Source organism: Chiloscyllium plagiosum, unplaced genomic scaffold (genome assembly GCF_037043375.1).
Source record: "Chiloscyllium plagiosum isolate Xiang-an unplaced genomic scaffold, Cpla_swu_hap1 HiC_scaffold_16, whole genome shotgun sequence".
Classification (NCBI taxonomy): domain Eukaryota; kingdom Metazoa; phylum Chordata; class Chondrichthyes; order Orectolobiformes; family Hemiscylliidae; genus Chiloscyllium; species Chiloscyllium plagiosum.
In genome coordinates, this window is record NW_028270154.1 from 82,324,297 (window position 1) to 82,341,442 (window position 17,146).

General features: G+C 44.5%; 1 protein-coding gene across 1 annotated transcript in view; it reads left to right on the forward strand.

The window, feature by feature from the left end:
• Positions 1 to 17,146, forward strand: part of LOC122556798 (dedicator of cytokinesis protein 2-like) — a 754,195-nt gene that overhangs the window by 698,022 nt on the left and 39,027 nt on the right. Inside the window, exons 42-44 of the mRNA XM_043703987.2 lie at positions 5,141 to 5,222; positions 12,585 to 12,669; positions 13,166 to 13,252. Coding sequence (XP_043559922.1) covers positions 5,141 to 5,222; positions 12,585 to 12,669; positions 13,166 to 13,252 — 254 coding nt within the window. The remainder of the gene's footprint in view (positions 1 to 5,140; positions 5,223 to 12,584; positions 12,670 to 13,165; positions 13,253 to 17,146) is intronic.

Here is a 17,146-nt window from a genome sequence, read left to right on the forward strand (position 1 = left end):
GCTCTGCTTTCCTAATAGGGCTATTTTGAGTAGCCTGACATCAAGCAAAGTCTATGATTTCCCTTGTACTTCCACAGGGGAGGGGAAGGAAACAATATGGTAGAAAAACAAACAGTGGTAATTCTCAACTCAGTGTTGTCCCCTGAACATTCACATAGGCAAAACAGAATACAGTGCAAATACCCCAAAACATGCTTATGCTCAGTTAAGCCTCTTCCTAATCCTCTTCATCTAACCCTGTTAGCATACTCAGTCCTTCCTCTAGCATTTATCTAGCTTCTTATTACAGGCTGAAAATGTGTTGCTGGAAAGGCGCAGCAGGTCAAGCAGCATCCAAGGAGCAGGAGAATCGACGTTTCGGGCATGAGCCCTTCTTCATGCCTGAAACGTCGATTCTCCTGCTCCTTGGATGCTGCTTGACCTGCTGCGCCTTTCCAGCAACACATTTTCAGCTCTGATCTCCAGCATCTGCAGTCCTCACTTTCCCCTCTTATGACAGGCTATTTGCCTCAATTACTTCTCGCCGCAATGAGTTCCTTATTCTCACCACTCTCTGGATTCCGGAGTTTCTCCTGATTTCTTTACTTGTTTTAGTCATGATTATCTTGTGTTCATGACTCTTTCACAACTTGGGTTTTCTTCACAAGCGGAATCATTTTTCCATGTCTTTTCTATCGAACACTTCCATCGCCTTACGATCTCAACCAGGTCATTGCTTAACCTTTTAAGGAGTCCCAGCCTGGGCAATGCTTGTTCAGGTCTGGTACCATCATGTAAATCTGTTCTGCACCTTCTTTAGTACCTCTGTATCACTTTTACAAAGTGGAAATCAATTTTATGCACAGTATTCTAAGTCTCGTCTAACCAAAGCTCGATATGCGATTCAAAAATACTTCTTTGCTTTTCAATTCTAACTCTTTTGGAAATGGAATCCAGTGCTTAATTTTTGCGAATGACTCTCCAAAGAGCACAGTGTCAGATGTTCAGAAGATGATCCTTATTTATAATTCCAAGTACCATCCAGGATGCCCATTGGGAAGTCATATGTGTAAAGTATGAGGGGTCAGTTGGAGGAAGAACTGGAATTTTAGACATTTGCAGTTGGGCAGTGTGCTTCAGAATAAAACACATGGTTAAGATCATATTCAATAATAATCTAAGAAACTCATGAGCCAAATTCCGCACAAAACACATAAAACACATGTTCAATCCTGTTGTTTTCAGTGAACAAACAACCACTCCCTCCACTACTGCAGCTCAGAGGCAACAGTATGTATAATCAACAAGATATGCTGCAGAAATTCACCAAAGATCCTTAAACAGCACTTTGCAAATCCACGGCCATTATAATCTGGAAGGACAAGGGCAGCAGATATGTGGGAAATCCACCACCTGCAGGTTCCCCTCCAAGCCCCTTCCATTCTGACTTGGAAAAATATTGCTGTTTCCTCAGTGCTGCTCGGTCAAAATCCTGGAATTCTCTCCCCAGTGGCATTATCAGTCTATTTGCACAAAATGGACTGCAGTAGTTCAAGGCAACTCACCATCACCTTCTCAAGAGCAACTAGGGACAGGCATTAAATGCTGACCCAGCCAATGACATCCCCGTGCAATGAGTGAATAAAAAAGTTAGAAGTTCTTGGCTAAATAGATTCAATATAAACAAATTACCAAGAAAGATTACAGAGTGCTGAGACACGCTGAGGGTAAGAATTTTAAAGTAATAATTCACCATTATGGAGTTATTAAACGCTGAGGAAGTACCACACTATCAGAACGAGGTTAATTACCTGCATTTTAAAATAACTGACATTTCATATAAAAATCGAAAGAGCAGCAGATGCTGTAAATCAGAAACAAAAACAGAAACTGCTGGAAAAGCTCAGCAGGTCTGGCAGCATCTGCGAAGAGAAATCAGAGTTAATGTTTCGGGTCTGGAGGAAGGATCACTGGACCCAAAACGTTAACTCTGATTTGTCTTCACAGATGCTGGACATTTCATACAACTGTCTATTGCAAGTAAACCTGTCCACCAATTGTCCAGTTGACAATGGTCAACACTGATTAGGAAAATGAACGTCCTGTCTAACCACCCTCCTCAACTTCTGTGAAGAAGTGAAACCCAAGTGGACTATGGTAAGCTTGAGAAGGTTTGCAAATTCTAAAAATCTTATTGACAGAAGTTCAACACAGGCAGCTATTAATTAAGCTGAAGCTATGTCCATTCAAGTCAGTCCTGAGAATGGGCTACAGACTGGTTGAAGTCTAGAGCACTGCAACATTTTGGAAGGTTTCATCAGAGGTGGGCTGGGTTCTGAGTTCTCCTTCCTAGGCATGCCTGACGATCAGGAGGGTTTACCCCCACTTCAGATTCTGAGATGGCTGATAAATCAAACACTTGACCTGCAGACCCTGCCACATGTAGGGCAGATGGTACTTGAAGCATTGGATGGATGGGTTGTTTGGAGACCCGTCCCTTCTCTCTGACACCTCAGCTTTGTCTCCGCATGTTCCTGATGAAGTCTGAAGATCCGTCCAGTGCCTTTGCCGATGAACCTTCTCCATTTTGGTCAGTCCTACGGGTTGGCAGGGTGTTGTACCTCTTTCAATCGTTTCCATTGTCTCAAGGTAGTGTCCTGCTGTGACTAGAGTAGAGGTATCAGGCATATGAGCTACAAGACCCCCTCCCCTGCCCTTCCGATCCCATACACACACACACACACACACACACACACACACACACATTGGTTTAGAGTCATTAGCGGTGCAGTGTTGGTAAAGCCTCTTCTGGAAGATTGTGTCCAATTTTGGTCAGCCTCTTATGGGAAGGATATTATTAAGCTGGAGAGGGTTCAGAAAAGATTTACCAGGATGTTGCTGGGAATGGCGATGTTTGAGTTGTAAGGAGAGGCTGACAGACTGGAACCTTTTTCACTGGAACGTAGGAGGTTGAGGGGTGACCTTATAGAGGTTTATAAAAATCATGAGTGGTATAGATAAGGTGATTGATGGTCTCTTTTCACGAGAATGGGGGTTTTAAAGACTAGAGGCCATATGTTTAAGGTGAGCAGGGAAAGATTTTAAAAAGACATGAGGGACAACTTTTTTACACAGAGAATGGTTCATGTGTGGAATGAACCTCCAGAGGAAGTGGCAGATGTGGGTACAGTGACAATGTTTAAAAGACATTTGGTAAGCACACAAATAAGAAATGTTGGAGAGGTATAGGCCAAACGCAGGCAGGTGGGATTAGTTTGGTTTGGGATTATGTTCAGCATGGACAGGTTAGACTGAAGGGCTTCCTGATGATTGGTTTTTGCCTGAAACGTCAATTTTCCTGCTCCTTGGATGCTGCCTGACCTGCTGTGCTTTTCCAGCACCACTCTAATTTTGGTTAGACTAAAGGGTCTGTTTTCATGCTGTATGACTCTACGACTCTAAGTTATTTTGGAAGAGGATGCTGTTGATAGATCAATCCTCTGGACACTGGATTTGGAGGATTCTTCTGTGTAGGATACTCAAGTCTTGCTGTTGGCATCATGCTGTTTATTACCTCTGATCTGAATTCAGTGCAACATGTGGAGAGCGAACAAGGAGGAAGAACAGGTATCATAAAATGAGTTGGGTAAGAGGTCAGCAAAACAATGGAGGGCAGAAGTTAATGGAAACAAATGTAAACTGAAGTGAAAATGGCTTAACACTCCATGAATCATGTTTAAATAATTCAGGGTGGTGGTGAAGGATGTTGAAGAATCTGATTAAGATCCATCATTGCAAAGCAACATAGAGGAGCAGTCAATAATGTTGATGGAATGTGAGCTGCATACTCAAAATAGTCAAGTATAAATCAGAATCTAGCTCCACAATGGTCTATTCAGGCCACTGCACCCACATGGAGAGAAAGAATTACTGCAAAATAGGGTAGAGCATGGCAGCTTTTGGGAGGATTCCATCATATGTGGGCTGGGGTTCTGAGTTCTCCTTCCGAGGCAACCCTGACGATTAAGATGGTTTTCCTCCACTTCGAGTAATAGAGAAATACAGCACAGAAGCAGACCCTTCGGTCCAACTCGCCCATGCCAACTAGATATCCTAACCTAACCTAACCTAACCTAGGGTCATGCACATCAAAGGGATGGATTTCTTTCACCAAAGTCCATTGGGTTTGGTTTATAATGTTACAGTATGAGGGAGGAACTCCTGGTCCTCATTGAGACGTCTGTCCCTACAGAACCAATAATCCCAACACTCCCATGAAGAACTGCTCACCTGGCCCTACAGTGGGTTAACTCAGTTCCATTATCTCATGAGTGAACAGCTTGAGCCGAGAGGTAGCAAATGTATCTCCTGAGAAGAGTCAGAACACGCTTGTAGATTGGGCAAAGTATTATTGCAAACTTGATCTAAGACAGTTTTGAAAACATCAACTAGAGCTCTAAATTATACAGCTGGATTATAGGCTCCATCGCAACCACTATGCTACTCCCAATCTCCACAGCAGAAATGATGGGAAAGGCCTTTCCTTTATTGATTCACAGGATGAGACTGTTGGGGGAAAGGTCAGCATTCTGTTGCCCATCGTTTGAGAAGTGGTAAGTGTGTCACCTTCTTTATCTGCCGCAGTTCATTTAGTGTGGGTACACTACAGCATTGTTAGGAAGGGAGTTCCAGAATTTTGGTCATTATCAGTGAAGAAGCAGCAATATACTCCAACTCAGGGTGTTATATGACTTGGAATGATGTTCAGACGCCCTATTGCCCTTGAATCATGCAGGTGATGGGTTTGGAAGATGCTGCTGATTTGGAGGTTTGGTAAGTTGGTACAGTGCATCCGATGTACAGTACATACCGCTATGAATGTGTGCCAGTGGTGGAGAGAGTAAATGCTTGAGGTGGTGGATGGGATGTCAACCAAACAATTTGCTTTGTCCTAGTTGGCATCAAGCCTCTTGGGCCTGCACTCATCAGGCAAATGGGAAATATTCCATCACTGTCCTGAGTTGTGCCTTGTAGATGATAATCAGGAGTCTTTGGGGGAATCAGGAAGTAAGTTATTTACAGCTGATTCCTCAGTCTCTAACCTGCTCTTTAAATTGCAGCAGCTTACGTACTACTTTCAAGATCCTTAACCTCTGAACAGTCATTCAATGTTTCACTGTCCAGCCAGTCCTGGAAGAACCATCCCGTTTCAAGGACAAGCCCGTGCCAGACCAAGTCATAAAGTAAGTTTGATCCCAGTACTGTGCTGCCCCTGATAAGGTAAATGAGCTGCTTGTGGCCTCACTCTGCCTCACTGATCACCAGCCTGTTTAGCTGCCGATCATTTGGATTGCAAGTTGCCGATTTTGGTTTATATCGGTCCTCACAGAATCTCGAAACGGGTTTGTGACTTGGTTCATTAGTTTTGACCATACGTCCTGTCTTGACCATTGTCCCACTGCTTGTGACACAACCTTAGCGGACTAACTGATCAACACCGCTCTGATGTTTCTGACATTTCCAATCGTGAGTTTGAACCAGAGTTGCTGTTCAGTTATCTCCCTTGTATCTTCTTACTGCCAGTGAGAAGAGAAAAAGGGAATCAGTGAATGCAGACACAGAGTGTTATTGCCCACTTGCTATAAGATCACCTCCACAAGTGAACCTCAGACACCAGTGGCATCAGAAACGGCACCAGTCCTTGATTACTTTCTGAAGCTGGTCGATTTCATAGATTTCCTATTGTATGGAAACAGGCCCTTCCCACCTACCAGTCCACCCTTTGAAGAGTAACCCACCCAAACCAATTTCCCTCTGACTAATGCACCTAACACTATGGGCAATTTAGCATGGCCAATTCACCCGACCTGCACATCTGTGGACTGTGGGAGGAAACCGGAGCACCCAGAGGAAACCCACGCAGACACGGAGAGAATGTGCAAACTCCACACAGACAGTCACCCAAGACTGGAATCAGCACTGGGTCCCTAGCGCTGTGAGGCAGCAGTGCTAACCACTGAGCCACCAAGATGGAGTGCATTCATACAGTGGGTAAAGAACAAAGGCCTTATCCATTAAATAAAGGCAGCTATAATGTTGGGTTTGACATCCACAATAGGGTAAAGTATTCAGCAGGTAGCTGGGCTTTTTGTCGGATGTGGGCTATTTACTAATGAAGAGACATCCTCAAATTTTCCATTGTCCAACACTCTCACTTTTGTAAGAGGGAAAACTCAGAGCCTATGAGCTAGTTTTGACTGTGGCCTGTGATATTGTGACATGGACACTTAGGTAGAGAAATAACAACACTATTGCAGTCATTTAGTCCAAATGGTGACAGAATTCTGTTGGGTATTTTGATGCCTTTCAAATGAACCTTAAAGCAAAACACTCTGTCTTCTTCAATGGATGCAAAGATGCACCATTTGGAAGAAATCCAGGAGATATCACCAGTTTGTTTGGCCAGTACTTTTCCTCCAAAATGCATGGAAATCAGATGATTTAGTAATTTATTCCATTATTGCTCGTTGCTGTGTGTAGATTTGGCACCATTTATCCAGCAGCTCCACTTCAAAAGTACTTTGGGTCCTTCTATCTTCATGAAGTATTCTATAAGAATGTAGTATTTTGCTTTCAGTGAATAGTTAGCTTGCCAGTCTCACATTGCCTGGAAGACCGATCAAAAACTATTATACTTTAGGAACACACCAACCTCGACTTGGCCATTATTTGAAGCGATGCCCTGTACTGTATTTAGTTGACTCTTTCATGGCTTGGAGGGTGGCATGGTGGCTGTGTGCAGCACTGCTGCCTCACAGCACCAGGGGCCTGGGTTCAATTCCACCCTCAGGTGACAGTCTGTATGGAGTTTGCACTTTCTCCTCGTGTCTGTATGTTTTTGCTCTGGTTTCCTCCCACTGTCCAAAGATATGCAGGTTAGATGGATTGGCTATGCTAAATTGCCCACAGAGTCCAGAGATGTGCTGGCTAAGTGGATTAGCCATAAGAAATGTGGGATTATGGGATTGGGATGCCCTTCGGGGGTTGATATGGACTCATTGGGCTGAATGGCTTGCTTCTCCTTCATCAGATAGCTAGTGGGGCAGGATCATAAGACACAGAATTTTTAGTAAAAGAACACAATGTCATGCAATTAAAACAATATCCTGCCTCACTCGTTATCTGATGAAAGAGCAGCACTCTGAAAGCTAGAACTTCCAAATAAACCTGTTGGACTATAACCTGGTGTTGTGTGAGTTTTAACTTTGTCCACCCCAGTCCAACACCGGCACCTCCACATCTTCACTGTCATCATTAGAATCCGAATTACAGATTTTTATTGAATTCAAATTCCACCATTTGCCACGCCAATATTTGGACCCAGGTCCTCAGAACTTCACCTGGATCTCTGGATTCATAATCTAACCGTAATATCACTTCCCCTCTTCTACGGAAGCGTTGACTTCTCATCTCCAGGTGCTAGGCGAAAGTGAGGACTGCAGACGCTGAAGATCAGAGTCGAGAGTGTGGCGCTGGAAAAGCACAGCCAGTCAGGCAGCATCCGAGGAGCAGGAGAATTGACGTTTCGAGCATAAGCCCTTCATCAGGACAAAGGGCTTATGCTCGAGACATTGAATATCGTGCTCCTCGGATGTGCTTTTTCAGCTGCACACTCGTGACTCCCACCTCCTGATGCTGCCTGGCTCACTGTGTTCTTCCAGTCTCCTACTTGTCGACCTTGGATTTCAGCAGCTGCAGTTTTTTTTTTGTCTCTTTCTGTGGAAGGCCGACTTCCTGTGTGGGGCTTCTATACTCGATTTACAATCCAGGCAGGCTTTTGCTGTCAGGCCCTGTTGAAACTGGCACAGCTTAACATTTTGTGCAGAGTCCTTTCTTACATTGTTCAGACACCTTTTCACAAAGAAATTGTTTGAACTGCTGAACCTCCACTGCCACCTTGTGTCCACTCTGCAATATGTTTCACACAGCACCAGGTTATTGTCCACAACAGGTTTATTTGGAAGCACTAGCTCTGGGAGTGCTGCTCCTTCATCACGTTCCTCCACGTCATGTAATAGGTTTGTTAGAACTGTAGGTATTTGACATCAAACAAGGAACATTTGAGTGTTATGTCTGTATTGCACAGTTTAGTATGCAAGTGGCTGTGTCACAATTTTAAATAATGTAGAATTATTTAAAATATCTCTGTACTTCAAATAATGGAAAGAGCTGGAAATGTGTTGCTGGAAAAGCGCAGCAGGTCAGGCAGCATCCATTGAACAGGAGAATCGACGTTTCGGGCATAAGGCCTTCTTCAGGAATGGGGAAAGTTTGTCCACACATATCATCTATTGCATCCTCTGCACCCGATGTGGCCTCCTCTATATTGGGGAGACAGGCCGGCTACTTGCGGAGCGTTTCAGAGAACACCTCTGGGACACCCGGACCAACCAACCCAACCACCCTGTAGCTCAACATTTCAACTCCCCCTCCCACTCCACCAAGGATATGCAGGTCTTTGGACTCCTCCATCGTCAGACCACAACAAAACGACGGTTGGAGGAAGAAGGCCTCATCTTCCGGCTAGGAACCCTCCAACCACAAGGGATGAACTCGGATTTCACCAGTTTCCTCATTTCCCCTCCCCCCACCCTGTCTCAGTCAAATCCATCAAATTCAGCACCGCCTTCCTAACCTGAGATCTTCTTCCCGACCTCTCCGCCCCCACCCCAGTCTGACCTATCACCCTCACCTTGACCTCTTTCCACCTATCACATTTCCGACGCCCCTCCCCCAAGTCCCTCCTCCCTACCTTTTATCTTAGCCTGCTGGACAAACTTTCCCCATTCCTGAAGAAGGGTTTATGCCCAAAACGTCGATTCTCCTGTTCCCTGGATGCTGCCTGACCTGCTGCACTTTTCCAGCAACACATGTCCAGCTCTGATCTCCAGCATCTGCAGACCTCACTTTCTCCTCAAATAATGGAAAGAGCCTGGTAGTCGAAATACTGCACTTAGAATTCCTTCAGTGTGGAAGTAGGCTATTCAGCCCATTTTATCAACACCGACCATCCAAAAAGCGTGCCACCCAGAGCCATCCCATCCCTGTAATCCAGCATTTCCCAAGGCTAACCGACCCAGCCTGCACACTATGGGCAATTTAGCATGGCCAATCCACCTAACCTTCTTTGGAAACTGAAAGAACTGCAGATGCTGTAAATCATAAACAAAAACTCAACTCACTGGAAAAGCTCAGCAGGTCTGGCAGCATCTGTGAAAAGAAATCAGAGTTAGAGTTTTGGGTACAGTGACCCTTCCTCAGAACTGATGGTAGCGAGGAAAATGGTGGTTTATTTGCAGAAGATAGAGTGAGGGAGGGGTAAGTAGTAAAGGATAGGTGAGGATAGAGCACAAAGAGAGAAAAGGACAATTGAACAGACAAAGGAGTGGATTACGATCTGGCTGGGAGGGTGAATAACTGTTAATGGAGACTGTTAGTGGCTAACAATAGGTAGTGTGTAATGACAGACTATATGATAACAAGGGATGGTGAGTGTGGTAGGGGGCTAGGACATGGGGGAGTTCAGGCCCTAAAAATATTGAACTCGATATTGAGTCCGCAGGGCTGCAGTCTCCCTTCCAGCTTGCGCTGATCTTCACTGGAGCCTGCAGCAAGCCTTAAACAGAAATCTTAGACAGACAAAGGACAGGGAACAGGGTAGTATGTTGAAGTGGCAGGCAACTGGAAGCACAGGGTCTGGTTTGTCGCCAGAACGTAGGTGTTCTGCAATGCGATCACCCAGTCTGTGCTTTGCTTTCCTAATGTCAAGGAGACCACATTGTGAGCAGCGAATGCTCTGGAGTAGGTTGTGGGAAGTGCAGGTAAAGTGCTGCTTCACCTGGAAGGTGTGTTTGGGCCCTTGGAGACTGAGGAGGGAGGAGGGGAATGGGCACGTGTTACACCTTCGGCGGTTGCACGGGAAGGTGCCGAGTGACTGTAGGGGGGGTGTCGGGAGTGAAGGGAGGGCGGACCAGGGTGTTCTGGAGGAAGTGGTCCCTGCAGAAGGCAGACAAGGCAGGGAAGGGGAATGTACGTCTGGCGGTGGCAGCAGCCTATTGAACAGTCTATCCTGTCCCTACCTCTCCTCAAGTACCCACAAAATCACAGATACATATCATTGTTGTGGGTTCACTGTCACATTGTGAAAATTAATGAAGTGGGTCCCAACTAAAAAAGCATCTCATGTGTCAATACCATTAATGTTCAACAGGTTCATGTTATGCTTGTCCTGCTCCACTGCTATTTAGGCTCTTCCTTATGACGAGGAGGCGATGGCCTAGTGGTCAGATGGCCTGTTAATCCAGAGACCCAGGTAATGTTCTGGGAATTCTAGGGTTAGATTCCTGGTGAAGGGCTCATGCCCAAAACGTCGATTCTCCTGCTCCTCAGATGCTGCCTGACCTGTTGTGCCTTTCCAGCGCCACACTCTCGACTCTGATCTCCAGCATCTGCACTCCTCACTTTCTCCTAACGTTCTGTGGACCCAGATTTGAATCCTGCCATGGCAGATGGTGGCATTTGAATTTGTGGAAAAAAAAAGCAATCTATTTTACTAATGTCCTTTTGGGGAAGGAAACTGCTATCCTTACTTGGTCTGGCCTACATGTGACTCCAGACCCACAGCAATGTGGGTGAATCTTCTCTGCCCTCTGGGATGGGCAATAAATGCTGCCAACAACACCCTCACTCTGTGAATGAATGACGGTGATGTCCATGCTTTGTTGTTTAAATCCTATATTTATCACAGCAATGGAGTACTTTGTATGCAGCTGAACAGCAACATTACCATTCCAGCTGAATTCAAAACAGTGACTCCATAACTGCAAATATGAACATCAAATTGGAGCTCTGAATTACAATTGTGATGAAGCTTCAGGGAGAAATAGAAGCTCGTCATAATCTAATTTTTCATTGCGTGGTTTCATCATCATGACTATTCCATTATGATCTTATCACATATTGCCATGGCTTCTGAGTTTCAAATTGGTAATTTAAAAAATGGATAAATTAATAAAATTCAAAGTCACCTCCTTCCTGTTCTGTGCATCTCCTGACCCTCGATCCCTTCGGAATAATGATATGACATCAGTGAATAAGATGCTACTCAGTCTGCAAAGCCCAGTCCTGGCTTAACTCTTTTAAAAAAGCAATCCTTTCTGAACTCTGTTTAATTTTCACTGTTGAAGTTAGAGAGCCATAGAGTCATACAGTCAAACAGCATCGAAACAGACCTTTCAGTCCAACTAGTCCACATCGACCATAATCCCAAATTAAATAGTTCCACCTGCCTGCGCTTGGCCCATATCCCTCCAAAATATTTTCTACTCATGAACTTATCTAAATGTCTTTTAAATGCTGTAACTGTACCAGCACCCACCGTTTCCTCTGGCAGTTCATTCCACACACAAACCACTGTGTAGAAAAGTTGCCCCTCGTGTCTTTTTTTTTAATCTTTCTCCTCTCACCTTAAAAATGTGTCTCCCAGTCTTGAAATTCCCCACCCTAGGGAAAAGAGACCTGCCATTCACCTCATCTATACCCCTCATAATTTTATAAACTTTATAAAGTCACCCCTCAAGCTCCGATGTTCCAGTGAAAGAAGTCCCAACCTGTCCAGCCTCTCCTTATAACTCAAACGCAACATCCTGGTAAATCTTTCCTGAACTCTCTCCAGCTTAATAATATCCTTCCTGTAACAGGCTGACCAGAATTGGACACGGTACTCCAGAAAAGGCTGCAAAACCTCAACATGACATCCTCTAAGCTCTCTAAGAATACTTTTCCCACAAAGAGGATTCCATAATATTCGTCCATTCCCCACTCATAATGTTCTTCTGCCCACTTTAAAAGTACCAAATCCTCTTTGAAGGGTTGATGAGTGAGGGTCCAATATTTGCTATAATTTCCCGTAGACTAAAGGAGTTACCAACTCCAATCACTGTATTGACCCCCACGTTAAAGGACAACTTTATAAATATACCTAACTGCATTGCAAATGGGTAAAGTCTGAATACTCCCAATACAATTAGAAAAGGTGGGGTGAGGGAAGGGGATGGGAAATCATCATTTGTGATATCCACCTCTACACAAAAGAGTTATTAGCATGAATAGTCAACCTGCAATAGACTTACCCTTGTACTAGTGGTATGTGGTGGCATCTGTTAGTTTGGTGAGACTATGGATCTGTACCTGGGAAGTCTTGCTTCAATCTTTGTTGGTAGAGCAGTGTCTGTTGTGGCTGTAGAAGCCCACATGGGAGTGGCAGTCTCAGCTGCAGTGACTGCACTTGAAGGCTTTGTCCTACGGTGTTGTCTTGGTGCTGTTTTTTCAGCGGGTGGGCTTTTCTTCAGCAGCAAGCCTCACCTTCTCTTCTCTTTTTAGACCTCTGCATAATTCCAGCCTCCAGTGAGAGCTCAAGGTATAGCTATGGTTAAATGGAGACCACATATTCATACAACAAAACTACGTTGTTAACAGAAAGGAAAATTCAAGTTGAGCTATGACACACCATTATGCAAGTCATTTTGTTTCTTTGATTCTCCTAGTTTCTACCGGGCAAATTACGTGCAGAAGTTTCAATACTCAAGACCAGTCCGGAAGGGAACAGTGGATCCAGACAATGAATTTGCTGTAAGATATATATATATTTATTTTATTAATCTCAAATGGAGAGAACAGCAAGGACCAATATTGTTGTAATTATTCAAACTGATGAGAAACTTCTCTTTGCCATGTGAGTGGGAAGATTAAACACTGAGAACAAAGGGAAATGGAAAGAGAAAATTATTTCCTCCTTGCTACTGGGGGCAGCAGGTCATGTGTTTATAATTTTTCAAAAACATTTTTACTGTCACCGGTGGTGACACAAAAAGAGAGCTCCCAAATTTGAATCTATCTCATCCGAAAGAAAGCAGCCTTACTCCTAAGTGTATGGTGTCCCTCCTCTATTATATCGCCGATTACTTTGCTATCATGGCCTCTGGTGTATTGCTGTTTGTTTACCTTTGTTCGAACATTGCTGGTAGAGTCCATATGTGCATGTGATGTCAAGAAAAAATGTCATGAACATAATTTGAGAATTCAGCGTTCATTGATGCTCATAAATACATTTCTTTGCATCTTGTAGTCAATGTGGATTGAGAGGACGACATTTATCACAGCTTATAAATTACCTGGAATTCTGCGTTGGTTTGAAGTCATTTCTAGCTCCACTGTAAGTACAATATTCCTCAGAATGACGCTAATGCATGCTTCTGGGACTTAATCCTGCAACTCTTTGATGTAAGGTTCCACACTCAACTGGAAACTGAGACCCCAAAATCAGGCAGAAATGACTCATGAGCGGCCTACCTCGACTATTTGAATTGAAACATTGTTACCACACCCATGAGAAAATGTGAGAAAATGTGCAGTACTGTATCAATGTGAGAGTATGCAGGGAAAGAAAGAAATTTGGAATGGGATGTTTGCCTTTTTAGAAAGGCGATTGCTATGTAAGAGTAGGGATATTTTACTTGCAATAATGTAACTCACCTTGGGTACTGTGCATTTCCACCAGAACAAGAATGTACTTAGAATCCCTACAGTGCAGATAAAGGCCATTTGGCCCATTAAATTTGAACCAACCCTTCAGAGACCATCCCACCCATCCACTCACAACCCCACATGGCCCATACATCTAACCTGCACATCTTTGTTGGAGGAAACTGGAACACCCAGAGGAAACCCACGCATAGATGGCGAGAATGTGTAAACTTCACTCAGTCGCCCAAAGGTGGGAATCCAACCCAGGTCCCTGATGCTGTGAGGCAGCAGTGCTCACCACTGAGCTACCGTATCACCCAATGATCAGTGGCTCAGTGCCTTAAGGATTGCAAAAACAGTTCTCTGGATTGACATCTGAAATGAAAGGGCTGCTTTATGAAGTTAGATTGAATGAAATGGACCTATATTTAAGTGAGGAGTGATCTCATTCCAATGTATAAAATTCCTGGAAAGGTCAATTCAGTGTATGTGAAGAGTAGAGAATCTGATACCATGCCTCAGGTGAAGGGATTGGCTGCTTAGGATTGATGTGAAGAGTTGTTTCTTCATCCAGGAGGAAGTGGATGCTAGGTCATTGAATATTTTCACTGCTGAGCTCAATGCACTTTTGGGAACCAAGAAAAATGGATGGGAAAGTGAAGTTGAGGCAGAGCAGCTGTGATCTCAGTGAATACTAGAGCAGGCTGGAGAGAGGGTTGGACCCACTGCTGCTCTTGTTTCTTATGTTTCGCATGAATTAATGCACAGCAATATCAGTTTGAGAATACTACAGAGCGGCTCTGTTTCAAAATGGGAGCACTCTTTTAGTGATTCATTAATTTGGAATCCAGTGGAATTATGGGACAGGGTATTTTGGATCCAGTGGCAAGGAGCAGGGTGGCTGTGGGTGCTCCCCAATGCTGTTCTCCAGTTTTGGTTCCATTACTCTTTGCCGTCTTTAAGAGGAATCTAGATTCTGGTGGGGTGAGTAGCATTATAAAGCTTGCAGACTGGGCACTACAGTGATGTGGAGGGTTCTGCTTTTCACACTGATGTAAATGGGATGATGGTCATGGTCAATGTAGAGAAGTGACACAGATTGGGAGGGTAACTGTGAAAAACAAGTCTGCTGTAAATAGCAGAACTTTGAAAAGGGTGATTGACCTGTGAGAGCCTTGAGACCCATACATTACAAAAACAAATCCTTCAATATTGCAGGTCAGATTGGTAAAGTGGTCCAATAGTAGGTGGGACTAGTTTAGTTTAGGATTATGGCCAGGAGGTACTGAAGGGTCTGTTTCCCTGCTGTTGGAGACTATGACACATGGTTTACTTGAGTTTGTAAATAGATGCATTGAATGAAAAAAAATCATGACATAATCTCATAAATCAAAGTTTAAACCTCAGTTTGAGTAAAGTAAACAGTTCTAAAGACCACCCTTCAGAGAAAAGACACAGAGAAATATTTCCAGGGTGTCACCTGAGCTAAGGGAAACCGGTTATTCGAAGAGGTTGTGAATTAATACTGATCCCCAGGGAGCAATAGGCGACAGAGATTTTCAGTATGATGAGATATGGATTAGATATAGAAAATCTATTCCCCATGGTGACAAAGGATATAGATTTTAAATTAATGACAAATAGATCAAGAGGAACAATGAAGATCATTCTTTTTATTCAGAATCTTAATCTGAAACCGATGGAAACTGATTCCACAATACCTTCAAAAGAAAGTCAGTCTTTGAAGTTCAACAACTTGCAGGACATGAGACTATGCCAGCTCCTGAATGATCTTGAAAAGATAGATGTGGAATAGATGTTTCCTGTTGTGGATTCTTGAACCAGGAGGCAGTTTTATAATTAGGGGCCGCCCTTCTAGGACAGAGACGAGGGCAGTGTGACTTTGGGACTCTCTCTGCCTCAGAAGTCAGTGGGGGTAGGGTCATTGATTTTTTTAATCTTCAGAGGTAGGCAGATTCCCGTTCGGCAGGGAGAATCAAATGCTATTGGAAGTGGGTGGGAGCGTGGAATTCAAAACACAAAGAGATTAGCCACTGAATGGCAGAGCAGGCTTACTGAAGTAGGTTGGATCGACTGGTTTAAAAGTGATGGGAGAAAGGAGGTAAGCCTGCCCATGCAGTTACAGATTATAGTTAAACACAGTTCTGCTGCTGCCGATTGCTCAGCTTTTAGCTGCTCTATCTATTTCGAATCTTTCCCATTTAACAGATAAGAGCTGAAAATGTGTTGCTGGAAAAGCACAGCAGGTCAGGCAGCATCCAAGGAGCAGGAGAATCGATGTTTCGGGCATGAGCCCCTTCCTCTGAAACGTTCTGCAAGTAGGCGGCCTGTCTCCCCAATATAGAGGAGGCCACATTGGGTACAGCGGATGCAGTAAATGATGTGTGTGGAGGTGCAGGTGAATTTGTGGCAGATATGGAAGGATCCCTTGGGGCCTTGGAGGGAAGTAAGGGGAGAGGTGTGGGCACAAGTTTTGCATTTCTTGTGATAACGGAACGTTTCAGAGAACACCTTTGGGACACCCGGACCAACCAACCCAACCACCCGTGGCTCAACACTTCAACTCCCCCTCCCACCCCACCAAGGACATGCAGGTCCTTGGACTCCTCCATCGCCAGACCATAGCAACACGACGGTTGGAGGAAGAGCGCCTCATCTTCCTCCTAGGAACCCTCCAACCACAAGGGATGAACTCAGATTTCTCCAGTTTCCTCATTTCCCCTCCCCCCACCTTGTCTCAGTCCCAACCCTCGAACTCAGCACCACCTTCCTAACCTGCAATCTTCTTCCTGACCTCTCCGCCCCCATCCCCACTCCGGCCTATCACCCTCACCTTAACCTCCTTCCACCTATCGCATTTCCAACGCCCCTCCCCCAAGTCCCTCCTCCCTACCTTTTATCTTAGCCTGCTTGGCACACTCTCCTCATTCCTGAAGAAGGGCTCATGCCCAAAACGTCGATTCTCCTCCTGCTTTTCCAGCAACACATTTTCAGCTCTGATCTCCAGCATCTGCAGTCCTCACTTTCTCCATTTAACAGATAACACCATCAACTCAGTGTGAAGGCAAGAATATCAAAACTTTATAATCAATGTGTTGTGGCCACTCCTATCTGTACAATCACAGAGAGAGGAATGTGTGACAGATTGGTGAGGGCAAGTCATTTTTGTCCTCTCTTTGATTGCCTCATCATCATCTGCAGGCCCTGTCTGGGATGTATGTGCTCCGAGACTCAGGTCAGTAGGTGGCACTGTTGAGTCACGCTTGCAGATAGGCAGTAACATTCAATCTACCATTGAACATTGAATCTCTATAGTGCGGATGGAGGCCTTTCAGCCCATCGAATCTAGCACCTACCCTCCAAACAGCATCCTATCCAGACCCAGCCCAATCTCGCTAACCCTACTGAACTAACTCCTTGAAGGTTGGTATCCTGTCACCAAATCATCCTTTATTTAATGTAAACAATATATGCCACTGATCCAACTAGCTCAGAGTCAGCTCCCAGAGTGAGCAGAACCCCTGACACTCCTGTCAGCCAGGGCCCCCTGAATGGACCAAGT